The 26,696-nt window shown below is 38.8% G+C and overlaps 1 protein-coding gene across 2 annotated transcripts in view; it reads left to right on the top strand.

The window, feature by feature from the left end:
• The window catches only part of DNAJC24 (DnaJ heat shock protein family (Hsp40) member C24), a 33,286-nt gene that overhangs the window by 5,343 nt on the left and 1,247 nt on the right, over nucleotides 1–26,696 (top strand). For both annotated transcript variants that reach the window (XM_054283619.1, XM_054283617.1), the window contains exons 3-4: nucleotides 19,197–19,323; nucleotides 26,411–26,479. In XM_054283619.1, coding sequence (XP_054139594.1) covers nucleotides 19,197–19,323; nucleotides 26,411–26,479 — 196 coding nt within the window. The remainder of the gene's footprint in view (nucleotides 1–19,196; nucleotides 19,324–26,410; nucleotides 26,480–26,696) is intronic.

Here is a 26,696-nt window from a genome sequence, read left to right as displayed (position 1 = left end):
TGCTATTTTCTGTATTTGTCAACACATGTATGCTTAGCATCTTGAAGGAACAGGCAGATGTAAAATTTCCAGAGCTAAAAAGAGTTGGAGATCTTGCCATATGTCATCCAAAAGATGACTATAATTGCAGCTAAATCTCAGGATTGACCTTAATAATACAAAGTAGTACACAATTAAGAGTTATCAAATTGTTGCATTGTAAGAATGATTTCATCAGAACAAATTTGTGTAAAACTGGTGAGTTTTTGAAAACAAACCCCTTTTTATTAATTCTAACTAATTGAGGATGGAAACAGTTAATAAGCCAGAACAAAACTGTACATAGACACTCTACTAGAGTGAGTATATTTTTCTTTACTGCACTTAAAAATACATTTCTTTAATTCGGTCAGGTCCCAACATATATGCAAGTGAATTATTTTACTATAGATAATATCAGTTCAGTCCTTAAGAACAGTATTAATTTGATACAGAAAATGAGTTTGGGCTAAAACTAGGGATTTTTTTTCCTGCCACACCTTCTAATTATTTAATATCTTATAAAATTTCCTTGAAACTTAATTTTTTTCCTAACAGTTCTTGTGTACTTAGGTGACTCTGATAAGTGGATCATCTTGATTCTCTAATACTGTAAGGATCAGTAGCAGTGAAGATGACAGACTTTGGGGCACAAGATGCATTGGGCCATTATGAGTTCTATATAAAGTTTATTTTTAAAAGAAGATAAAACTTCTGTGTATGCAGGTTCAAACTCTGGCACAAAGCTCCAGGCAGTAATTCTGAAAGGAGAAAAACTGCAAGGGAGTGCTTTGAAACCAGCAGAGATTCCTTGGCTGGCTCTTACAAACTCGTGCTGAAATGCTTTCTGAGGCACAGAAAACTTGTAGTTCCCATTCTCTGAAAGGAATCCAGCAAATTCTGAAAATTAACATCTTGCTGAAGTGGTAGGAGTAGGCCTTTAATCTTCTGTCTGCAGAACATGCTGGTGGGCTTGAGATATTTGGGATCCACAGCCACATACATGTTGGTTTCAACAAGGTGGTTTCTTAAATGGATAAATGGGTTTTGTGCTCTGTGCTTGGTTTTTTTAAGGAATCCATTCAGCTTTTAGGAAAGGCAGTGCTTATGCTCCATTTATAAAATCAACAGAAGATAAAATTAGAGCAACAGAAATAAGACATCCAGGGGACACACACACACACACACCTTCCCTCATCTTATTTTTGGCACAATTTTTGCATTTGCTTTTGGTCTAGCACTCTGTTGTCAAAGAATAAGTTGTCAGATTGTTTTTGAATTTTTATGTAGCTGCTTTATATCTGAAAACTGCTTTTCACCAGGAATAAAGTCACCAAACACATAAGCTTTGTCTAGCTGAAAATCAGGTGTCTGTTCCTGTTGATGCTGATGATATTATAGGATACCTTTCAACTGGAAAAAAATTATTGTGCAAGAAAATTATATGCTGCTGTTACAATGTGTGCCCTAATCTTAAAGAAAATCCATGTAATTTGAGCAGGCAGCAGCAAGAAGCTCTTATTTTTAATATGGTAAGGAAATAAAATATATGTAGCACTTACAAATATGTGCCACTTAACACAGAGTGTTACAAAGATTATCTTTTTTATCAAAAGGGGTGGTGTGTGTGTGTACAAATACCAAGTGTTAAGGTGCTCACTTGATCTGTTTGAAAGAGGAGAAGATTTGCAAACAGAGCATCAGGCACAGGTGAGAATGACTCTCAGCAACAGAAAACAAGGAAATGAATAGAAATTTCATTTAATGAGGCAAAATTACTTCAAGAAGGGTTTATTGCATGGAACATGTTTAAAGCAAAGACGTGTGACTTTCTGGAGAGTAAAAACTCTGGTACTGATTTCTGTACTCACCTCAATTCTGCAATCACAAGAAATGCAGAGGGTGTCATATATGTAAAGCTAAAGAGCAGCTTGTTCTTTTTTTGTGATTGTTCTTTTCATGTTTGTCGCAAGGTAAATTCAGTATTACTCCTGAAAGGACCTGCCTACTGAGGAACTTCATGCTGAGTTTAAGTTGGGAATTTGAAACTTAAAAATGAAAACACTTTGAGTTTTGTATTGGAAGCCTGATAATAATGCTTTCCATGAGATTCAGGCAGTGTAAGTATTCCCCTTTCAATACCCTTGGGCAGGTTTTTATGTCTTTATTTGAATAGCAGCACACTTCTTAGAAGTGTTTAACAGATCATGCTTAGCTAATTCTAACTTCACCTAACTGGTAGAAAATGGATTTGTAATTTGACAACATAAACAGAACAAGTTCAGTGGAGTTAATCCAATAGCTACAGAGAATAAGATAAGCATCAAGTTTGATACAATGGACTATTGTTTCAATGCTCAGGGTGGATTTACTCTGAGCTGTTCTCTACATCTCATTTACTAATTACCACTTGAATAAAAAGAAGGGGCATATTTTCAACTTGAGGAGTTGCTTGTCAGTGTAGGTAGTGCCCAGTGAAGCTCAGTGCTAGAGAAGTCACTAATTCCAACAGCTTCATTAGCCAGGTCATGGCCTGCTGCTCTTTAAACTATGACTTGTGTGATTTATTCACCTGATTCTGGTGCTGGTTTATGTTTGGTTCACACTGTAATGTGTAATGATTTTCTAAAGATGCAGGTGAATTTAAGTGGCTGGGGTGTGAGTATCCCTGCAGAAGTTTTGTCTTTAACTTACATAAAATGTGAGAACCAAATAAGCCAACGAGTAAATAGTGCATTGCTTATTCAGGTAGTTCAGCCAGTTGTGAAAGTAATGTTAGGTTTTTTTATTATTTATTTCTAAATTTAATCTGTTTACTTACAGGGTTATTGTCTACAGTTCATTTGTTATAATGAGCAGCTTCTGGTACCTCACCCTCTGTAGATTTATGGTTCATACACAATAGAATGGGCACCAGGTAATTGAAGTGGGAGATTTGGCCAGTATGTGCTTGGCCTTTGATGTCATTTGTGCTCTGCAGAGGAATCTGATACCTCTCTTGAACACTTTGTGCCCTGGATATGTCAGTTATTCATTGTAACATATATTAAAAAAAGGATCTATACTCTGTTTGGTAGACTTTTTGTGATAGGTGTTCAATACTCACAAATATTCACTATGTCCTGAATCAGTATAAAATAAAAATTCTGATCAAAAATAAAATCTTAAGTGGTTTATTAAATGCCATAAAGCTATTTCTTTAACATTTGCAAGTGTTCTTCCAGCATTTTGAAGACATATTTAAGTAATTTGATATTGTGCAGTGTGCCTTTTATCTCATTTCCAATGAGAGCTGTTTGAAATCAAAATCACAGAGAAAAAGATGCAAATTAAAGCACAAAGGAGGAGGCTACAAAGAGCAGCATAAAGCTTTTATATCACAAATGTTCTGTTGTTCTGATGTTTGAGCAGCCACAGTCAAGAGCACCTTGAGCTGTTCAGCATTTCCAAATCAGACCATGCATTCAGGAGCCCACTTCAGAAATTTTAAGCACCAGGTCAGTTATTTAAAGAAGGTCTAAGTGCAGAACAATGGTGAGAAAAGTTCAGGGTAGAATCAATCATGTTGCAATGGCTGTGGTTATATAGGGATCTCTTATGGCTGTTAAACAAAATTGATCATGTTTGTGTTGAAACTCAGATAGTTATTAAATTTTTTCAAATATTGTCCTGGGATGTACTAACCTGTAAAATTCAGTGTTTGGAGGACTTGTCGGGTTTTTTATTATTTAAATAAATAATTGTGTCTAATTTTGTCTTCTGTTTGAAATACATAATAAAATTATTATGTTGTTTAAGCAACACATTCTCATGTTCCTTCTTTCCTCCATCTCTTCACACTTGAGATCAGAAAATCCCCATCTGAATGATGTAACTGTCCCACCCTCCACTGAGTTCAAATGCTCAGCAGACATGAGCTCATGGAGCTGATTTCATGCAGAAGTGAGGATAGGATACTTTGTAGGATACTTTGTGGGTAGCTTATTGCTCTAGAAAAAACAGTTCAGCTTTTTGTGCCCTTCCAGTCATTTGGATAAACTCTTTGTCATTTAATTTTCAGTAAATTAAAAGTGATGTTTCAAGGCTGAAAAGTCAGTTGTCAGCTATTGACTGAGTGTTGTCCAACTTGACCCTTCATTGTTATTCCTACTACATTATCAATAATGAAAAAAATCACTCTGTTTTGCTTGGATTTATGACCTAGGAATGTCTGTAGTCAGAGAAGGTAAAGATGAATGAGTTTGCTGAGCAGCATCTTAGCTAAAACATTTTTCTTTCCTTTAGAAAAGGAAAAAAACATTAAATTGCAGAACATGAGGTTGTAACTAATGAGGTGTTTGAGGAGAGGCTGAGCTCAGCTCAGCTCTTTTAAGACGTTCTTGCCTTCTGTCAGAGCAATCCAGGCTTGGCAGTGCCAAAGATGGGCTTGGGAGGATTCTCCCAGTGAAACTCTGGCTCCTGGAATGTGGGAAATGGGTTTGTAGGGAATTCTGAAAGCCTGAGTGTGCATCTGTATGCAAACTTTGAGATAGAAATGGTGACTTAGAAGTGCCATGGAGTAGGACAGACATTGCTGAGAGGGAAATGGAAATACAAACAAGTTTCAAAGGATGGCCTTGCAAATAAAACTAGATACTCTGAGAAATAGAACTATGAATGATGCATTTCAGATGGTTGGCTTTAAGGCATTTACACCATGGTGTGGCTAAAGCTGAGAAGCCAAGAAACTCTCACAGTGTTTTGTAATTAGGAAATAATTGGCTTCTGATTGTGATAGCGTGAATTATAACATCTGTATTGTCTCACCCTTCTCATGAGACTGAAAAGGGAATAAAAGTTTTTAAAACACCTCTCAGTTGCCCCATCTTTGGATTAAGAAAAGGGTTAAATCCCCCACTGGAAATGTTGCTGTTGAAACTCAAGGGATGCAAACTGGGATTATTCCTTACTGCTGACCTGTGCTGAGCTTTGACTTTGTCTTTGCACCTCCTTCTCTTGCCTGTTCCCTTCTGAAATGGGGCAGTTGTGTGAAGGCTGAGACTGCCTAGGTGGAGTTTTATGAAATACCAGTGTCCCAGAGGTCAGTGGTGAATGCTGGTGAGTGAGCAGAATATTCTGGATATCCTGGGTTCCCCCTCAAAGTGTGTCCCTGCAGCGTTGTGGGGACATGCTGCCAAAGTTGTTCCCTTGCTGTAAATGGAGGAATTTGCCAAATCAACTATCAAATCAGAAATTAAATGAACACCAAACTAGTGATCAGTCCAGGTAGCAACACATCCTTCAAGCCTCTGAATAAATCCAATACAAACTAATTTCTAAGTGGGTGTGATTCCATAAGTTATGTTTGGAATTGTTCTGTCACTGTGGCTATGAATTCTTGAAATAATGCTCACTTTTATTTATTGCTTCTGTTGTTAGATGTTTCTTTTTCTTGTGTTTTGGGTTGTTTTTTGGTTTTTGTTTTTTTAATACTGATTTTCACAACTGAGTAAATTCTGTTAATAAGTAGCTTTTTATGTCCATTTTAAACGTTATAATTCAACAAGGGCCAAACCTGTTATTTTGAGATCTCAAATGGCTTCAAACACTGTGGGGATTCTACATTGCTCTCAGATATGGGGAAAGCTGAAAGAAACAGCTTCAAGAAAACAAAAAAATCAGAACCTTGGTGTGCAAGTGTTGGAGTTATGGTTGCTAATAACTCATTTTTTAAAAGTCCTGTGCTCTGCAGCTGAAGTGCCTTGGGGACTTGGATTATTTTGCATACACAGGGTATTTTCAGGTATTCCAAAAGAACTGGAAAATGAATGGGACACTCTGGTTTGGAATACTGAGTGTGTGACTGGGGCAGGGGGGCAGTACAGAAAATTGTGCTTTGTGCTTTGACTTGGATTATTTTGCATTATGCTTAAATCTGACCTCTTAAATCTATGAGGGTGTTTTCAGGTATTCCAAAAGAACTGGAAAATGAATTTTGGTTTGGAATATCAGAGTACTGGGTATCAGAGTACTTTTTCTGGAGTGGTTTCTTTGTTTTTTTTGGTTTTGGGGTTTTGTTGTTGTTGTTTTGGGTTTTTTTGGTTGTTGTGGGTTTTTTTCTATAATAAAACAGAGGATTTGGGAGTTTGTGTTCACATGGAAGTAGTATTTGCCTAAACTGTTTTCCTACCAATTTGTTTGTTTGGAGTTATTATATGAGCAGGACCACAATAATCCATGCCTAAACAACAGAACATTGTTCAAAGTGATATCATTGGTGTAAATTGTGAGCATAGGAACCAGAAATTTAGAAAAAATCTGAAATTCCCTTTCTATTTTTACCTATATACTACTGTACATTTAAGTGGGTTTTTTTCCTGCTTCATTCCTTTGCTGGTTTTTGATGGATTTTCTGTTGTTTTTTCTTCTCCTGCTGTCTAGTGTAGTTTTCAAAGGGCTTTTTGAAGTACCTCTTGAGGCTCTTGGGTCACTCTTCATAGGAAAATAAGGAGCCATGGAAAGAGAAGAAAATGAAAGAGAGTCTGTTTCTAAAAATGTACCTTTTGGTAACCAAGGCTTCTGGTTTTTCTCCTCATTTTCATTAGCCAAAGAATTGTTTTCTTCTGTTTATACAAACAACAGTTGATATTCCTTTCCATCAATAGAAACTGAAACTTTTACACTTGATTTTTTTTGCTCTGAAGGGCTCCAAAGTAGCAAAGAGTGTGGAAGTTCAAAGTAGCGGGGTGATGCTACAGAACCACGAGAAAAGCAGATGCATTTTAAGTGTATTTAAGCAAGATACTTTCAAAAAACAAAAAGAAATCCAGTGTGGACATTAATGAGTTTGTGACAGTGTAATTTAGTCTGTGGGTTTTTTTAATTGCACTTTGAGGATTCCAGTAATTTTCAAGGGTTTGCTGCACTGGATTGATAGTCCCATCCTGTGTTTTCACTGTGCAGCTCTCAGTGAACACCCATTTTGTGTTCTGCATACCTGTTGCACATTGCTATGAACATTTAATCCTAATTTTTTTCTTTTTTTTTTTTTAATTTAATCCTGGCTGGTTTTAAAAGAAAGCAGTTTAAGCAATTTGGGTCGTCTGTGGTTGTTTCCTTGCAAATTTATCCCGTGGGTAATGAGTAACTAAAATGTATGGGGAAAACTCCTATTTCCTCCAGAGTGCTGTCTTGGGGATGTTTTGCTGCAAATATTTGAATTACAGCAAGTACCTCCTTATAGTTACAGCTATAGCAACAAAAGTGTTACCTGAAATATTTCTGTTCTGCTGGATTTTATTTGTCTCAGACAAAGGTGTAGGTGTGCTGTGCTGGATGTTCTGTGTAACAGTGGGAATTTCTGGCCAGAAGGTTATTTTCTTTCCTTTTTTTTTCCTTTTTTTTTTTTTTCTTTTTTTTCCTTTTTTGAAATTCTTTTTTCTTTTATTTTTTTTCTTTTATTTTTTTCTTTTCTTTTTTCTTTTTTCTTTCTTTTTTTTCCCCTTTTTTCTTTTTTTCATTTCTTTCCTATTTTTTCTTGCTTTGTGTACAGGATAGGCTGCGACCCCAGGAATTCAGCCTAGGAAGACTTTTCTTTTCTTTTCTTTTCTTTTTTTCTTTGTTTTTTTTCTTCTTCCTTTTTTTCTTTTTGTTCTCCTTTTTTCTTTTATTTCTTTCTTTCTTTTCTTTTTCCTTTTTTTCTTTTCTGTTTCCCTTTTTCTCCCTTCTTTTTCCTTTTTTAATTTTTTTTCCTAATTTTTTTCTCGCTTTGTGTACAGGATGGGCTGCGATTCCAGCAATTCAGCTTAGGAAGACATTTTTTTTTCTTTTCTTTTTTCTTTTTTATTTTTTCTTTTTCCTTTATTTTATTTTTCTTTTTTTTTTCCTTTTTTTCTTTTCTTTTTTCCTTTTTTTTCTTTTTTTCCCCGTTTTTTCATTTTTTCCTCTTTTTTTCTAACTTTGTGTACAAGAAAGGCTGCGATCCCAGCAATTCAGTATAGGAAGACTTTTTTTTTTCTTTTCCTTTTTCTTTTATTTTTTTTTTCTTTTTTCATTTTTTCTTTTCTTTTTTCTTTTTTTTCCTTTTTCTTCCCTTTTTTGCATTTTTTTCCTATTTTTTTCTTGCTTTGTGTACAGGATAGGCTGCGATCCCAGCAATTCAGTGTAGGAAGACTTTTTTTTTTTCTTTTCCTTTTTCTTTTTTTTTCTTTTTTTCTTTTTTTTGGTTTGTTTTTTCTTTTTTTCCTTTTCTTCCCCTTTTTTCTTTTTTTCTTTATTCCTTTTTTTTCCTTTTTCTTCCCTTTTTTTCATTTTTTTTCCTATTTTTTCTTGCTTTGTGCACAAGAAAGGCTGCGATCCCAGCAGTTCCATTTAGGAAGACTTTTTTTTCTTTTCTTTTTTCTTCTTTTTTCTTTTTTTTTTTTCTTTCCTTTTTCTTTTATTTTTTTTTCTTTTTCCTTTTTTTTCTTTTTTCCTTTTTTTCCTTTTTTTTTCCCTTTTTATAATTTTTTTCCTATTTTTTCTTGCTTTGTGTACAGGATAGGCTGTGATCCCAGCAATTCCGTTTAGGAAGACCTTTTTTTTTCTTTTCTTTTTTCTTTTTTTCTTTTTTCTTTTTTTCTTTTTTTTTTTTTTCCTTTCCTTTATTTCTTTTTTTTCTTTCCTTTTCCTCTATTTTTTTCCTCTTTTTTCCTTTTTTCTTTCTTTTTTCCTTTTTTTTTTTTCCTAGTTTTTTCTCCCTTTGTGTACAAGAAAGGCTGCAATCCCGCAATCCCAGCAGCTCGGTTTAGGAAGACCTTTTTTTCTTTTTTTTTTCCTTTTTTTTCCTCTTTTTTCCTATTTTTCCCCTATTTTTCCTTGCTTTGTGTACAAGAAAGGCTGCCATCCCAGCAGCCCAGTTTGGGAAGGCTGTCGGGGATGGAGCAAATATTGAAGCACCCCAGGAAAGTTGGTGGCTCGCCCTTGGCCGGGGCCGAGCGGAGGAACAAAGCCGGGCTCTGCTGTGCCCTGCCCAGCATTAGGTGGCAGCAGCGCGTTGTATTTGGCGGCTGCTTTGTCCTTGGGTTTTCTTCTCTTTGCCGTCTTCAGTGCAGTTTCATCAATGGAAAAAAAAAAAAAAAACCCCGTGTGTTTGATTTCTCGCAGTTTTTATGGAATGCTGATTTACGGTTTGGCTCTGGGGGCACCTGTCCTGTGTGCAGAGGTGGGGTTGGTGTGCTGGGGTGTGTCCATGATTCATTTTCTGGTCTGTGGTACCTATCAGTGATAACATTAAGCACACGCATTCTGGTGATAAATCTGCTGTTAATGGCCAACTGAGTTTAATTCTGCAGCCCTTACTTTCCACAAGCTGTTACCATATCTAAACATAATATAGCCTGCCAGATGAAGTAGGCTTGGGATTTTTTTCTTTTGCTTTTCGTCTTTATTCTTAGATAAAAAACAATCTTAGGCTCAAGAGAAAGTTAGTAGGGACATAATTAACCTTTCAGCTCAGTGGTATTATTGTCACTGCAGGTCCTGGATGAGTGCAGTTGCCTTGTGACCCTTTTGGGAGGCTGTTCCTTCCCTTCATCCTTGCTTCTCCCAGGTACAGGATCCCAAGGATTCCAGAATCCTGTGTTGCATTGTATTAATTGGGCAGGATGATCAATTAATGGAAGAAGAGCAAGGAAGTGTTGACAGAACATGCTCCCTAATTAGTACCTGCTGGACCATGTAGGCCACTGTGGTGTTGTCTCAGGGTGGCAACTGTACAAGACCTTTATGTGCAAAACAGACCTGTGGAAAAGCCAGGGAAGGAAATCTTCATTGCTGGAATATTTCTCTTCCCACTGCGACCCTGGGGCAGCTCCATCCTTCACAGAAGGAGCACATATCCAATTCTCAACCCTGTGTTGTGTCCATGTCTTGCTCTGAAGTCATGTAGCCTTTGTTTGCCCAGGTATTATTTAATGGAAGAGCTGTTGACCTGTAAATAGATGTTCTTTTTTTCTTTTTAATTAAACTGTGTAGTAAGAGGGAAACAGTGAGATTTCCTGATGGCTCCTGTGATCAAATGGCAAAAAATTCTAAGTGAAGAGCACCACAGTGCTGGTTTTGGATTACAGAGCAGGGCTCCAGAGTTTTTCAGGTGAAACTTGGGAGTTGAAAAGCACTTTGAGTCTAGGAAGGTGGGATGCCAGAATTATTTAGTTATTGGTAATTAGTGGGGTGTCCCCATTTGTTTGTATAAATGCATTGCTATTAATTCACATTCTTCATTCAGAAGTTCCTCCTGCAATTACAGAAGTTTAATGGTTAAAGGTCTTTTCAAAACTACCTCATTTTCTCCTGCAGTTTAAACTTCTTTGTTTTACTGAGATAAACATCTTCCTGTTTCAGAATACTTTTATTGAGTGAATAACCTCTCTTTTTTGTGTGTGTAGAACAGTGTATATTTTTACCCTGCCCCAATTTTACAAGTTCAGCTGGAAAATGGGTTCTTGCTGAGACCTTTCAGTGAGTGCCACAGGGTGGGGGCCAAGTGCACGTTTGGCAATTTTTCCCCTGATTGTCACAGGTGGCTAAAGCGTGCTTTTCTTAAATTTTATTAGCCAAAAATTCAAATTCCAGTTTAATAAAGGAACTAACTGATCATTTGGCCTGTGTTCTGATTTAAAACCCATCCCAGAATGGATTGTGCAAGAAAAACAGTTGGGCCCTAGAGCACAGCAGCCAGTCTGCCCTCAACCAGAGCAAATGCTCATTTGGAGGCTTGGGTGCTCACCTAGGGCTGACACTGGCATGGAAAATATATAATATATATTAAAAAATATATATTTTTAAATATATATTAAATTGTATATCTAATATAGATAATTATATAATATATTATATAATATATAATTGTATATATTATATATACAAATTTAATATATGATATATAATATAATATAATAAAAAAATTTAATATATAACTATATAATATATTATCTATAAAATAGAATATATATAAATATACATATTATATATATTTATATATAATACATATTATTTATAATTATATTATATATAAAATATATATCATATAGAATATCTACATTTTATATATAATTTATATATAATATATAAATTATATACATATAATTATATGTATAAAATAATATAAAATCTGTTTTATATTATATATTGTTTATTATATACTATATATTATGTATTATATGTATAATATTATATATTAATTATTACATATTATATGTATAATGTGCATAGTAGATTTTATATATATATATACACATATAATATATGTAATATATATTATATATTATATCTATATTAAATATATATAATATATAATACCAGATCTGGGGTTAATTCTGGTACAGGCTGATGGGGATTTGTGGCTGAAAGTGTTCAAGGTGATGATGGAGGTAAAATTAGCCAAAGTGTTGACTTGGAATGTAATTACAGAGCTCTCAGAGTGTTGTAATTGCATTATACGGTTCCTTCTCTGTGCTGTGTCCAGCAGGGAGACTGCTCAGCTTTACATGTTGGTGCTTTATCAGCTGATCTGGAATTTTCAAGACATGTTGCATAATTTGAAAATATCCCTGCAAGCCCTGTAATGGCAGTTCAGCACTGGGAATGTGCAGTTTTGGCAGGATTTATTTGGGGTGTTGAGGGGAGCCCACTCTCCTACACCGTGCTAAACTTAGCTGATAGTGTTTCAGATGCAGACGTTTAATATCTTGGATAGCTTTAAACATTAATTTATTGAGCCCTGAGGCCAATAGAAGCAGAATTACTTGTTCTTGAGGGCTGGGGGCCTGGATCAGCCACGTTTAAACTGTCTGAGGACAGAGAATTCAGGGTGGATACCCTGCATTAAAAAAAACCCCAAAGTCAGGCTGAACTTTGCAGTGGAGGCAGGGTTTTCCCAGCAGCTCTCACACTAATCTCTCCTGCTCACAGTCTGCAGCAAGAGTCCGTCTGATGAGCATTTCTGGATCAAAGCAACAAAACTCTATCTCCAAATGTAATTTTAGAAAGAGGAGGAATGCTGCACTAGGCTTAATTGTCCAAATTTGATGCCAGAGCTATGGGAAGATGAAGACTGAACAGAGTCTTTTTGTTGAGAGAGAGAAAACCAATGAGTACAAAGGAAATGTCAGCCTACCATAATATTTTGATTTTTGAAATAATTTTAAATAATTGTTGATTTCTTAGATATTTATAGATGTAGCTTACATATTGTGGCCAGATTGAGAGATTTTGTTTTAGGAACTGTAATTGCTTTCTTACTAAAATGTGTCCTCACAGTCTGTAAATAACCAGAGAAATGGATGCAATTATATGACCCAATCCAGCCCTTGTTTAGCAGTTAATTTCTCCAGATTTCTATGAGCATTTGTTCAGGCCTACACAGATTTGGTTGTTGGTTTAAATCTAGCCAAGGCTGGTGGTGTCTTAATTGCTACCACAGAGCAACCATTTGGCCTGTGTGAGATGGATGTTGTCAAGGTACCTTCTGCAAGGCAGACATTCATCCACTGGGAATGTATCAAGAAAGTTTTCATTAATTGGTCCCTTTGTTGGCATTTGTGGCAGAGCAGCCAAAAAACTGAGTATGAACAGACACTGTGTCAGGGGGTGAGATTTATTGGCAAGTCTCAGTAAAAAGTGGTATTTACTACATAGATTGTAAGCAGGGGCAAAGGAGTTTCCTCCTAAGAACAGGCTGGCATTAAATTTACTGAGGTGGTTTGTTTTGGTTTTTTTTCTAAAGCAGGGAAATGTAACAAGAATCCAGCCTCAGTCAGAAGTTAAATAGGAAATAGCCAGTTAATATTTTCCTGCTTAATGTTGGCTGTCTTGCAGCTTCTTTGTAATGTGATGTGAAGTGTTATGATGGGCTCTGTGACGTGCAGACAGATTCACATCGACCTATGGATGTGTCAGATGAGAACACTTGACAGGTTTTGTCCTGACTTCATTTGCTTAACCTGTGGATAATGACAATTACAGCTGATAATGTGTACATGTAGAATAAAGCAGGACAAATGTTTTTAAACAGCTCCCAATTTCCAATAACTCCCAATTTTGGGATTTTTATGTTCACGTTAATTTCTGCATTTTTATCTTGTCTCTTTGATAAAAGGATGAACTTCATTGTATTGCAAGGGACACACTGGTACTGATTTGTTCATTTTGTCTAAGTGCAGCATGATTGTTTAATTTTGTACAGAGCAAGGCTGTTTGCATGAGGCTTGCTTAAGCCCATTTTAATTTTTTTTATGCCATAATGTGCTATAAATAAAATAACAGTTTGGACTTAATACTCTGAAGGGCAGAAGTTCTGATTCTGAAATTTGAATGTATTGCCTGTTGGATATTGAGCTTTGATAAAAGAACAAATAGATTGAACCCCCTAATGCTGATAATGGGATTCAAAACTGCTTGGTGTTAATCTGTGCAGTTCCCATGAGGAGTCAAAGTTTCATCCTCTTGGAGTCCCAGCCATGTGGCTGGGAAATAATGGCTTGGGTTTCTCTCTTCATCCAGCTGCTTCCAATGTTTTCCCCATCCCTATTTTCTGTTCTGAGCAGCAGTGTCCAGCTCCCTGTGCCAGGACAGGGCTGTCACTGCTGTGTCCTGCTCTCATGCTGTGTTTATCCAGGGCCACCTCCACCTCTGCCATTTCAGTCTACCAGTTTTGTGTGGCTTGCATCTCTTCTCTTTGCAGTTTTAATTCAGTTCTTTCATTCATCAAAAATGTGCCTGCACCGCATAGGAAGAGTGTTCTCTTTGTCGAGTTTGGATTGAATTTCTCTTCCCTGACCATTGCTGAGTGTCTTTCATCACTGCTTATTTTTTGATATAAATACACATCTTTTTTACACATTCCAGGAGGTGATGTAGTGTAGGTTGTGAAAATTGTTTTTTTTTTTTAAGGTAAGTCATAGTTGGATGGAAATGATATTTCTCATTGCATTGCATGGATAAAATAATGTCTAGCTATAAAAATAATCTATGCCTAACATGGAGAAAGGGTTAAGGATGCTGAGCTACTGAGTTAATTTGAGATGTTAATATTCTATCATTTGCTCTTGCTTAAAGGTCAGGTTTAGTCACTAGATGTAGTTCTTTCAAAGGTAGAAATACTTGGTGTATCTAAGTAATCCTCTGGTAAAATCCTCCTACTTGATCAGGGCACATCTCCAGCTTCAAATATATCCCTTATTCAAATATAGGCACACATCCCCTATGGAAATAAAGCAGGAATTCCAAACCTGTCTAAACTTGCCAGTTCAATTTAGTAAGGTGATTCCATGAGACTGTAGATGATTTCAGAGTTTAAAATCTTTAATAAATCAGGTTGTTTAGAAATCTACTCTAAGTGTTGGTTTTCCTCACTACTTAATGGTTACTTTATGACTCATAATAGTAAGTCCAGAATAATTTAAGTTGAATTTTTGAGCTCTGGTGGTTTCATCATTGTTCTATGCCTGTCATTACTTTTGAATTTTAGAACCTTAAAAATGGTTTCCACTGTGGGGAAAAAAAACCCCTAAATGGTGTATAGTAAAAATTTTAAAATCTGAAAATATTTCTCCAAAATAATCCTCTCAGAAGAGAAGGTCAAGAATTTAATGCAGCTGCATTTGATTCATCCTTTTTATATTACTTTTCTGCTTTCTGCTGAAGATTCCTGCAAAAGCTTGACAACTTTGCAGAAAATATTGGAAAGTAGGAAAGACAAAGCTGTAGAAGGTAGAGAGTACTCCTTAATTTGATCTTGGAAAAAAAAAAAATTAGAACTGATTTCTCTTCAGTTTCCTCAGACAGAAAAAGCAACTCTACATTTTAAGTGGCTTACTTAAAAAGTTATGTCATTTCAGCAGGGAGGAGTTTTTTATAGTTATCTGTGAAAATACACTGCAGCAATTTATTTTTTACTTAAAAAAAAAGTGATTTAAAATTTGGAAGCAGTAGTGACTTTCCTAAAATGAAGGCTCCTGGTTTGATGTACAGAATTAGGGATGTGGTGCATCTTTTGTTTTTGGAGTGAATACCCTTTATACACAAGGCAAAATAGCCACAGTAGTGTATTAATTAATTACTAAATGAGAAGGGATAGCACTTTTTAAACCTTTTCTAAATAACCAGCTTTTTAAATCTGGTGTGTGGAAAAGCAGCTGAGTAAAAATTTGACCACATTAAGTGGTCACATTAAGTTGTGTATTCCACAGTTTAGGAGGAGATTACAAATCATTACAAATCCAGTGTAAAACTCAGGCCTGTAAAGCTCCCACTGAGCTGGATTCAGCTGATCCTCACTGTGGCTGTCAATGTGTGTCTTTCATCAGTGCTTATTTAATATAATTATGCTTCTTTTTACACATTCCAGAAGGTGTTGTAGTGTAGGTTGTGAAAATTGGTTGTTTTTTTTTTTTAAAGGTAATTCATAGCTGGATGGAAATCATATTTCTCACTACATTCCATGGATAAAAATATCTCCCATGCATAATCCTGACAATGAATAGGGAAGAGGAGATCACCAAAATCCATCATATCACACAAGAATCTGGTAACCAAGAGCGAGGGAAGGTCCCAAAAAAGAGTATGATTTGTGTCTGAAGGGAAAATCTTTTTACAGAAGGGGTGATAAAGTTCTGGAATGGCTGCCCAGGGAGGTGTGGAGTCACCATCCCTGGGTGTGTTTGACAAAGCCTGGATGTGGCACTGGGTGCCAGGGCTTGGTTGAGGTGTTGGGGCTGGGTTGGGCTCCATGATCTTGAAGGTCTCTTCCAACCCAGTGAATTCTGTGCGGTGTTGACATCAGAGTGCTCCCTCTGAACTTGAGTACTTTTGTAAAGTCTCCTCTGTGTCCGAGTGGCTGAACAGAGTCTAAAACAACTGGAGAGAGGACATTTTGTGTGCTCTCTTGGAGAAGGAAGAGCAGAGCAGTTGAATCAAGAGTGGATTTTTGCTGCAGACAAATTCCTGGATTTTGATTAGCAAGCTAGAGAGTGGAAAAATAAGTCAGTAAGAGCATAACAGTAAGTACATAAATCCAGATGAAATGGGGTCACTGGAATAGAAGAAAAGAATAAGAGGAGTATTAGAATAAAAGAGCTGATGTTTGAGGATTTTTCTTAGTGTAGATGTAGTTTGCTAAAGGCATTAGGTGAGAAAGGCCAAGAGAGGAAGGAGCAAATAGGTTCAGAAGGCATGGAGACCAAAATGGAGAGAAATAGATAGAAATAGATAGATGTAGGTGCATATTTTAATGAGTAGATGCCCTACAATGGAGTTGATGAAATTGTAGTCTTTCTAACATAAAAATTGCACATGCTGCAGAAACTACATTTCCCAAATCTGTAGGAAAGGAGTTAAGGGCTATGTGTTAAATCGGAAGAATAATTAATTTTCTGCATCAATTATTTTCTTTCCACAGTACTTTTGTGGTGTGTGGCTTCCTGTATAGTTCAGAATCATTTCTCAGTCAGACAAGGTTTTGGTGCAGCAAAGGGAACGTGTGGCCAGTTTGGTGGGAGTGTTTTCCCAACATGGTTGGCAGGAGAGAAGCCAGTGTGCTTGACTCTGCTTTGGGCAGTCAGTCAGTAATTTTTCTGTGTATTTCTAAGAAACTGATCTGAGAAGGTGTGGACTTTGTGGCCAATCCAAATACCTAGAAGTTATCTATATAGAATACAATGACTTCACACAGTGACCAAGATTTTTTGGTTTTGTTTGCACCTCAGAATTTTGTCATCTTCAGTTGAAGAGATAGAAAAGGGAGGAATCTTCATGGATCACAAGTGTTCTTCAGCTCTATTTTTATAAGGTAGTCTTCAGGCTTGAATGCACAGGGGACTTCAAGTGGAACAAAACCAGGATTTAGTACACATGTGAGGTTGGAGGGACGTCCACCTGTGTGTGTGCAAAAGCACCTGTGAAAAAACCTGAGGTGGAAGCATTTTGCCCAGCCATCCCTGCTGTTGTTGTACAGGGGATTTATGTACAGATAACTGATCATTACTGATCACTGATTTATGTACTGATAACACCCATCAGTGCCAATGACAGATCCATCAGTGAGCAAACAGACTCCAGGAAAAGTGCTCCTTTACATTTGGGATTTTGTCAGCTACACGTGTTACTAGCATTCTTTCCTTTCCAAAATTAATTATAAACTCAGATTCATTTAATCAGAAATGTGCTTGATCACTTACAGAGCAGGTATTGTACATCTTAAAATCTGCTTCACATTTCAGTGCCCCTGCTGATGTTGGTATAAAGGGCACTTAAAGCTCCAGAATAAGGGAAAACTTGGTCTATGACACAGTTATCAGCTGATAAGCCTGAATAGGTTGGAACTTATATTATATTATATATATATATAATATATTATATATATTATATAATATATATATTATATGTATTTTTATATTATATATTATATTTATTATATTGATTATACTGGAACTTTCTCAACTTAAATGCTGTTCCCTGTTGCTCCATCACATCTTCTGAGCAATTTAGAATAGCAGAAAAAGAGATTACTGGAGATGAATTAAAGCTACAGGAAGATGGAGTTTTGAGGGTTCCTTTTCAGCAGGCATTGGAACCACTCAAGTCAGAATGCTCTGCTCTGCACAAATGAGAAAGAAAACGTGTTACCATTTTAATTACTATTGCCTGTTTAACGTGGGATTTCTTGAATAACCATGTCCTTGAATAATCATTTCTTAACGAAAATGACACAATTTTGTAGCCAGTGATCCATGATTTTAAGTATTTGGAAGGGCTGTTGATTCACTGAACTGGAAGAAATGAAAGATGTTCAGGCATATTTTCAAAAGTAGAATTACATGTAGTATAAATTATATTTGATCATGTATATTTTATTTACCGTTTAAATCATAAAAAAAGCTGGGCACGTGTAATGCAGCATTCAATTGATATGTGATAGCTTCAACTAAACATTGGTTCTTATGTTTAAATCTGTCTTTATGTTTAAATATTTTTAATTTATTTTTTATTTTAAATCTGTGTTTGTGTTTAAATATGTTTAGCTCTGTGGAGTGTTACAAGAGCTGCCAGCACCTCCAGCATCTCCTCTTGTCCCTGTGTCATGGTCCCCTGTGTGCACCTATTTCTGTTTGTGCTAGTCACTCTCTAGGTAAATTGTCTATAAGGCCACTGATTGGTGCTTACGTTTAAATATTTTTTAAATTTTTTTTTAATTATAAATCTGTTTGCATTTAAATACGTTTAGCTCTGCGGAGTGTCAAGAGAGCTGCCAGCGCCTCCTCTTGTCCCTGTGTCATGGTCCCCCTAGTGTACCTGTTTCTGTTTGCTAGGTAAATTGTCCGTAAGGCCAGTGATGGGTGCTTATGTTTAAATATTTTTAAATTTTTTTTTAATTATAAATCTGTTTGTGTTTAAATATGTTTAGCTCTGTGGAGTGTGAAGAGAGCTGCCAGCACCTCCTCTTGTCCCTGTGTCGTGGTCTCCTGTGTGCACCTATTTCTGTTTTCTAGGTAAATTGTCCATAAGGCCAGTGATTGGTGCTTGTGTTTAAATCTGTCTTTATGTTTAAATATTTTTTAATTTTTTTTTTATTATACATCTGTGTTTACGTTTGTGTTTAAATACGTCTAGCTCTGCGGAGTGTCATGAGAGCTGCCAGCACCTCCTCTTGTCCCTGTGTTGTGGTCCCTATTTCTGTTTGTGCTAGTCACTCTCTAGGTAAATTGTCCATAAGGCCAGTGATTGATGCTTATGTTTAAATATTTTTTTAAAATTATGTGTTTGTGTTTAAATATGTCTAGCTCTGCACAGTGTCACAAGAGCTGCCAGCACCTCCTCTTGTCCCTGTGTCGTGGTCCCCTGTGTGCACCTATTTCTGTTTCTCTAGGTAAATTGTCCATAAGGGCAGTGATTCCATCAGCAAATTATGCAGAAAATGCCATCAGTGCTCACGGTGACACTCGTGCCACTGGTGGCTCTGCTGCCCTTCCAGTGGGATAATCAAACTGGCAGGTTCCTCTTGTGCCCAGCGCCGTCACTCCCTTCCTTCGGCTCTCAGCTTAGCCCTTCTCCTCTCCTGTGTCCTCCTGGCTGAGTGTGAGGTGCATGAAGGGTGGCTCCTCTCCCAGCCTGCTCAGCCCCAGCCCCCCAAACCTTTTTGTCCTGTTGTTTTTGGTTGGCAGCACCACCCCGACAAGCAGGCGGCGGGCGCGGCGGAGGAGCGCGGGCAGCGGTTCCTGGAGATCCACCAGGCCTGGAAAGTTCTGGGCAACGAGGAGACCAAGCAGGAGTATGACCTGCAGCGGCGTGGTAGGTTCCTGCCAAGGAGGGCTGGAGTGGCAGCAGCTCTTTCTTTAAGCCAGGGGCTGGGAGTGGTGGTGAGCTGGTGTTTGAAAATGCTGTTCAGTGCTGAACGGAATGCTGCTTTCACTCCTGTCCTACTTTCAGGCGTGGATCCATTATTTATAGCTTGAGCTACACATACATCAGCTGCTGAAAACACAGAATGATTTCCAACAAAACGTTAGGGGGCATTCTTCCTGATAGTTTGAATTATTATGGGATTTATACTGATTGCAGACCTTAGCCCTTTTTATTTTAGAAAGGTAGCTTCATTAATTATTCTTAATTTTAAGTTTTATGCTCCGTTTTGTTGCAGTGTTTTAGATGTAAGTATTAATCCATCCACACCTAGTGTTCTTTGTGTGTGAATTTATAACCAGAACCATTAGGACACGTTGTGGGTGTTAGGTATCGTTCATAATTCATCCACAGTCTAAAGTAGCCTTTCTAAAGCAGGTTTGTAAATAATATTTCAATATAACATGTTAACCAGGCAGCTCTAGCACGCATTCCTTTTTATAGCTCTCAGAAAATAGCTTCTTAAAACAGTGACAGGCTGTTGTGAGAAAGAAAGGGGGGAAATGTAGGTCAGGTCTGTCACACATGGGCTACCATTACATGAAGTGATAGGCTGTCTTTCTGCTCTGGCCTCGGGATAGGAGTCCCTCAGCCTTCCATTAGAACCTTCAATAAATGTATATCCACCCTCCATGTTAATGGGGGGAGTCAATAATAGTGGCTTGCCCGTGGGGAAAACACTCGGTGGCACTCTGCAGTGACACGCTGGGGCCAGCATTGACGTGGAGCCACCACCACTGCGGAATGTGCTGATAAAAGGCCACTGTCTGTGCAGCTTGTTATTGAATTCCTGCTTTGTGCCCTGGCACACCATCAGCCCCTGGCCCTCGTGCTGATTTTTAACTCCCCACACAGCTCAGAGACACAAAGGCACCGTGGCATCACTGCAGGGTACAGAGGGTGCTGGAGGTGCACAGGGGGAATTCTGCACTTAAAGGGCTGTAGTGGGTTTGGTTGGTTAATCTGAGATTTCTCTGGTAGTGTGCTAATGAGTGGGGTGGGTTTAGTGTTGGTTAATCACTAGGGTATTCACCAACTCATTTCCTTGATATAGGATTAGGAGAAACATAAGGTACGTTTAAAACTTTACAAGGGTACAAAGAAAAATTTATTAACAGTAACCAAAAGAAAAAGTAATTACAATCAGAACAAAACTTCTAGGACACTTCTCGTGGCTCATCACTTCTGTGAATGCCTCCCGTACAAAACCACCACAATAACCTTGTATTTCAGACTTCAGAGAGGGGGAGGGGTGAAAACAGAGTTGTGGAATAAGTATTTTATGGAAAAAAATTGGATCTTGTTCTATTTGCAATGTAAACAGAATTGAGATCAGACTTAAATAATTTTCTCATCTCAAAGTTATTTTTTAAATGCCTGAAGGTGATGTCAGAACAGGAATTTCTGCTGCTCAGCACTCTCATGCTGTTGTACTCTTACCATTGTAATGTTGGTTGTGCCTTCTCTATTCACAAATTGTATGGGCAAAGGAAAAAGGAAATACTAGAGATAATGTTGGGAATCTTTCAGTATCTGGTGAGTTTTACCTAAAGCTTAAATTCAGACCACGGAGTTCCATTTTGCCTGGGTCAGCTTCATCCCCTGGAGTAGAAAGCTACATCAGGATCTTGTTTTCCCTTGGGATTTAAGGACATACTAATATGTCCTTAAAATTACAAATTACAGTCAAAACTGATTTATAGATTAAGGACATACAAATATGTCCTTAATCTATAAATCAGTTTTGACTGTAATTTGAAGATTATCTATATTTTCTGCGATTCTTTTGCATCCAGATGAGTTCTTTGAAAAGCCATCTCAAGATTGTGTAGGAAAGACTTGGTAAATGAAGGACTCAGGCTGTAGCTCTGTTGAGGCAGGTGTTGGGTGATGGGACATTCTGTTTTAGCACAGAGGGTGCCATTCCCAGGGCCACACCTCACACACATGTGCAGCGCTGCTGCATTCTTTCCAGCATGTTCCCTGGCAGCAAAATGATGGGGAGGTAAATTCTCCTTCTTTGAATGCCTGTCAAGCTCCTTCTGCAGCCACAATTCCAGACAAATTCATGGACACTGCCATAAAGGCTGGCAGAAACAAAGGGATTGAGGCAGCAGCCAAGGGGAATAGTGATGAGAGAGAGAATAGAGCAAGCTAAGGTGCAGAGGAAGGCCAGGGAGCAGGATCTGAAGGATGGCTGTGTGCATTTGTTTGTTTGTTTGTTTGTACCTTCTTGTGTTACACTAACTCAATCTGAACTACTTGGCTCAGAAGTTCAGTAGCCAGAGAAGTTCCAAGGAGATGAAATTCTGTGGGGCTCTATGGTTTAAATTTTTTTTTTGTTGGAATTGTTGAGAATAACAAGTGAAATGTGCTTTTAGAGCTTAATACTGCTTTTCTCTGAAGGCTTCTCAGTAATCTCCTAATTTTTTGGTGCCTTCAGGCCATGGAATTAAAGGGGAAGTGACAAACCTCAAACTGTTCAGAGGTAGACTCAAATACTTACCCAACTTTTTCTGATCTGGAAATCCTATGAGAACTGCCTTTTTGTATGTTTTCTGAAATTTTTTCCCATTCATTGTTTTGCCATATAAGAATACCTTTTTATGATGGTGAATCTTTTGCTTACAGTCCCTATGAAAAATTTGGGGGCTGGAAGAAAAAAAAACCTGCATAAGAATTTACCTATGAAGAATGGACTTGGGTTTTTTTTGTCAATAGATTTTCTTCTTAGATTTTTCCATTCTTTGTTTGATATCCCACTTAAAAAAGACAAATATGCAGTTAAAATCAGGCTTGGCTCTGATAATTACCAAAAGTTTTTTGTGTGGATAAAACCCATTTCACATTTTTCACATTAGAAATCCCCTGAACCCCATAAGTTCATGCTTTTGTGACACAGCTGGAAAGAAGGAAAACTTCTCAACAGAGCCAGAGAATCACAGGGGCTGGAAGAACCTTCCCGGGCCACCCTGTGCAGATCAATCTCCCTGCTCAGCCTGGCTTTACTGTCTCCAAGGGCAGAGATTCTCGAGCTGCTCTGGGCAAAAAACAGCACAAAAGGTTGTACTTAGTGTAAAGCAGCTCATTTTGTAACACCTGGTGATTAAAGCAGGCTTTGCTGACAATAGCAGGGATCTGCAGAGTGCCAGGTTATGCTCTGTGTGTGACAGAAGTGGATGTTCCTTCTCCAGCCACGGATTTGTGGCTGCTGCCCCTCAGCTGGAGCACAAGCCTTTGAACTCTCTGGAGTTAAATCTCATCTGCAACAAGTGCAGCAGGATTGTTTTGGTATTTCTGCATCTCTTTGTTATGAAAATTCTCAACGTGACTTTGTTAAAATTTGAAATTAAAGTAGGTGTGATTGTTTTAAATTGAGACAGCAGCTAAGAAAAGACTCAGGAAAGTCAGAAGAGTCTGAAAAGACTCAAATTTAAGTAATTGTTTTAAAACTGAAAAGCCTGTTTAAAAAAATTAACTTGTGAAAGCATCCAGTGAGTATGTGGTGATTTTTATGCAGAGTAGATACTGTGAGCAGTATTTGACTGACAGTACATATCTTAAAGTTTAATTGTGTTTGGTTTGAAAAAAAAAGTCAATCCGAAGTATGTATGCCTGATAAAGAGCTAGAAAAATCTTTCAAGTATTATGACTATTTTTACTATAACCATAAACTGTTAAAAGGGTTGAATTTCCATTTACTGCTTGCAACCCTTTTCCCTAAAACTCAGTCTTAAATAGCCCAAGAAATATTTATTGTATCTCCAAGTGAAACTTAAATACCTTTCCTCTTTTACAATTTCTGAATGACCCAGCAAGGGCTCTAGTAAAGCTTTACTGAACCAAGCTGCTAATAGTTATTTAATGTTGTTCTGTAGCCTGAAAGAATCTCAGTAGATTTTTCCTTTTAATCTCTTTGAATTGCAGGCTCATAAACCTCTCTGATGAGCCTGCCAGTGTTTTCTTAGATCCTGCAGTTGAGACAATGGAGCTGCAGAATCCTTTCACCTCTTGTTGTCAGACAAATCCAATAGATGGCAAAGCCAGGCAGGCTGTGCTGCTGGGAATTAAAATTTGTTTCCCAAGTTCTGCTGCTCACATTTCCCCCTGGATGCTCAGGGTGGGTTTCAAAAGTGACAGCTCTGAAGAAAACTCAGTACACAGAATTTTACAGCCTGAGCAGACATCACAGAACTCAGCACTCAGTGGGACATTCCCTCTCTCTTTGGGGCTGGGAGGGAAAATGGGACACCAGTTTGTTTCAGACAAGCAAGGAGCCATGGTTGTAATAACAGTGATACAGATGAAATAAAGAAGGGCACAAAAATCTGAGAGATATTGGGTTGGATGTTCTGCTTGCAAACTCAGACTGGGCTGTGCTTCAGTTTTTAAGTGGCTTCCTCTGTTTCTGCTGTCTCAAGGTGTATTAGGCTGGGTAATGGCTTTAGTAGGAGAGGTAGAAAATAAAAAAGCTTTGTTCATCTCTGGAAAATGTTCCTCCTGCTTGAACCAGCCAGGCAAATAAATGCAGTGTGCAAAGCTGCCTGACAAGAGCTGGTACTGGATCATGTGGGAAGTCAAGAGTGCTAATAGCAAATTTTGGTTTTTTTGAGATAACCAGATTTCAGACTTCATAGAATCACAGTCATAGAATATGCTGAGTTGGAAGGGGCTTAGGGGGATCAGTGAAGGCTGTGCACACCCCAGGAATCACACCCTGTGCCTGAGAGCATTGTCCAAACCTTTCCAGAGCTCTGCCAGGCTGGTGCTGTGAGCTCTGCCCTGGGGAGCTGTGCCAGTGCCCAAACACCCTCTGGGGGAAGAACCTGTTCCTGATATCCAACCTGAACCTGCCCTGCTTCCAGGCCATTCCCTGAGTGCTGCCCCTGTCCCACAGAGCAGAGATCAGTGCCTGCCCCTGCCCCAGCTCCAGCCATCCCTGGGTGCTGTCCCTGTCCCACAGAGATCAGTGCCTGCCCCTGCCCTGCCCCTGCCCCAGCCATCCCTGGGTGCTGTCCCTGTCCCACAGAGCAGAGTTCAGTGCCTGCCCCTGCCCCAGCTCCAGCCATCCCTGGGTGCTGTCCCTGTCCCACAGGGATCAGTGCCTGAACCTGCCCTGCCCCAGCTCCAGCCATCCCTGGGTGCTGTCCCTGTCCCACAGAGATCAGTGCCTGACCCTGCCCTGCCCCAGCTCCAGCCATCCCTGGGTGCTGTCCCTGTCCCACAGAGATCAGTGCCTGCCCCTGCCCTGCCCTGCCCCAGCCATCCCTGGGTGCTGTCCCTGTCCCACAGAGATCAGTGCCTGCCCCTGCCCTGCCCCAGCTCCAGCCATCCCTGGGTGCTGTCCCTGTCCCACAGAGCAGAGTTCAGTGCCTGCCCCCGCCCCAGCTCCAGCCATCCCTGGGTGCTGTCCCTGTCCCACAGAGTTCAGTGCCTGACCCTGCCCTGCCCCTGGTGAGGATGCTGAAGGCCACCATGAGCTCTGGCCTCAGTCTCCTCCAGGCTGAGCAGACCCAGTGCCCTCAGCAGCTCCTCACACTCTGCCCCCTCAGGGCCCTTCCCCGTCCTCAAGGCCTCCTTGGGATGTTCTCTAATGGCCTCATCTCTTTTTTATGTTGTGACCCAAAACTGCCCCAGCACTCGAGGTGAGGCCACCCCGGCTCAGAGCAGAGCAGGACAATCCCTGCCTTGCTCTGCTGGAGATGCTGTGCCTGATCCTTCAGATCTGAGCATCAGATGGAGAATAACAATGAATAACAATTTCTGTTCAGCCTAGGAACTGTGAGGATTATTTTTGCCCATTGATTTTTTTTTTATTTTCAAAATTACAATTGCAGAGATGAATTAAAAAAGCTTTGTTGAAATTCTGCTCCCTGGGCTTTGTATTATACCATGTTTGGAACAGAAGAGAGAGCAGACTTTTCCTCAGCTGCTTCTTCATTACTTTAATGGTTGGACTCAAAGATGTTTTCCAGCATAAATGATGCTGTGGTTCTATGATTCACAGCTACTTTACTTGAAGTATGGTAAGCTCATTAATTTGCATTGCATCTTCAGGTGGCCCATCTGCCCTTTTTGTACTTTCTAGCAGTGAGGCATGACCCAGACCTCCATCACCAATCCTATAAAAGTTTTGAGATAAATCCTGCTTCATTAATCCCAAATAGGAAGCTCTGGAAGTTTTATAACTCAGTTTTTTGTTACCTGTAGATGTTGTACACTTTTCATTTCATGCTGGACTCACTGGGGGATCAAATGGCAACAGATCTCTCAGGTACAGGCAGAACTTGACTTTCTTTCTGTGCTCAGAGACTCTTCCTCATAAAAGAGCACTTGGACTGCTCTTCCCCTACAAGTGTTTTTTACAGGAGTTATTTCTTCTGCAGGATTTATTTCCTTGCAGGAATCTCAGTGGTGTTCTCACACACAACAAGCCCTTGGTGCTTATTGGAAGGTTTTTATTTGACTTCTCCTTCTTCCTTCTCCAGGAATGAGGTTGCCTGAGAGACACTGAGACGTCTCCATTTGTAGAGATATTTAAAATCTGCCCATCCTGGTCAGCTTGTTCCAGCTGCCCTGGGGGTGCAGGAGGCTTGGATGGGTGATCTTGAGAGGTCCCACAAATCTGTGAAAGGTCCAGGTTCACTTTCACCATTTCAGCTCGTGGAGTTGGAGTTACAGCCAGCTTTTGAAAGGCACCTACATCAAAACAGAATTTTGCCCCTAATTTCACACAAGTGCTGGTTTCAGGGTCTTAATTCAGTAATTTGTTGTCACCATTTATTTCTCCTGGCTACAAGAGAACATGTTCCAGCTTATGCAGATCTATGGAAACCTAAAATTTTAGAGAACTCCAGTTTGAACTGACACAGTGGTCCAGGCAGGACTCTGGTAGGGACCAGGCTGACTGCTAGGTATATAATAAACCCATTAATTTCTCAGAAAAGACTGAGCATCTGTCATGTTTGCTTTACAGAAGATAACCTGACAAAAGAATGGCCACTTCACGAACAGATTTATCTTGAGGACATGTCCTGGAATGAAGGTGTGAGTGCCTTGCTGCTGGTTCCCAATGCTTTTCTTTGTCCCTCTTAATGTTTTCTCCTTTTTTTCTGCATCTTACACCATTGTTGCCTTACTTTAAGTGCTGTTTTTGCTGTATTTCCTGGGACAAAGCTGTTTTGCTCTCTGAGATTACCTGGATTAGAACTTTTCTGTTACATTTGTTTCCCATTTCATCTGCATTTCTCCCCACCCTCACT

This window comes from Melozone crissalis, unplaced genomic scaffold, assembly GCF_028551555.1.
Source record: "Melozone crissalis strain CALT ecotype California unplaced genomic scaffold, PUWL_Pcris_2 ptg000038l_1, whole genome shotgun sequence".
Taxonomy (NCBI): domain Eukaryota; kingdom Metazoa; phylum Chordata; class Aves; order Passeriformes; family Passerellidae; genus Melozone; species Melozone crissalis.
This window is presented reverse-complemented; position numbering and strand designations above follow the sequence as displayed.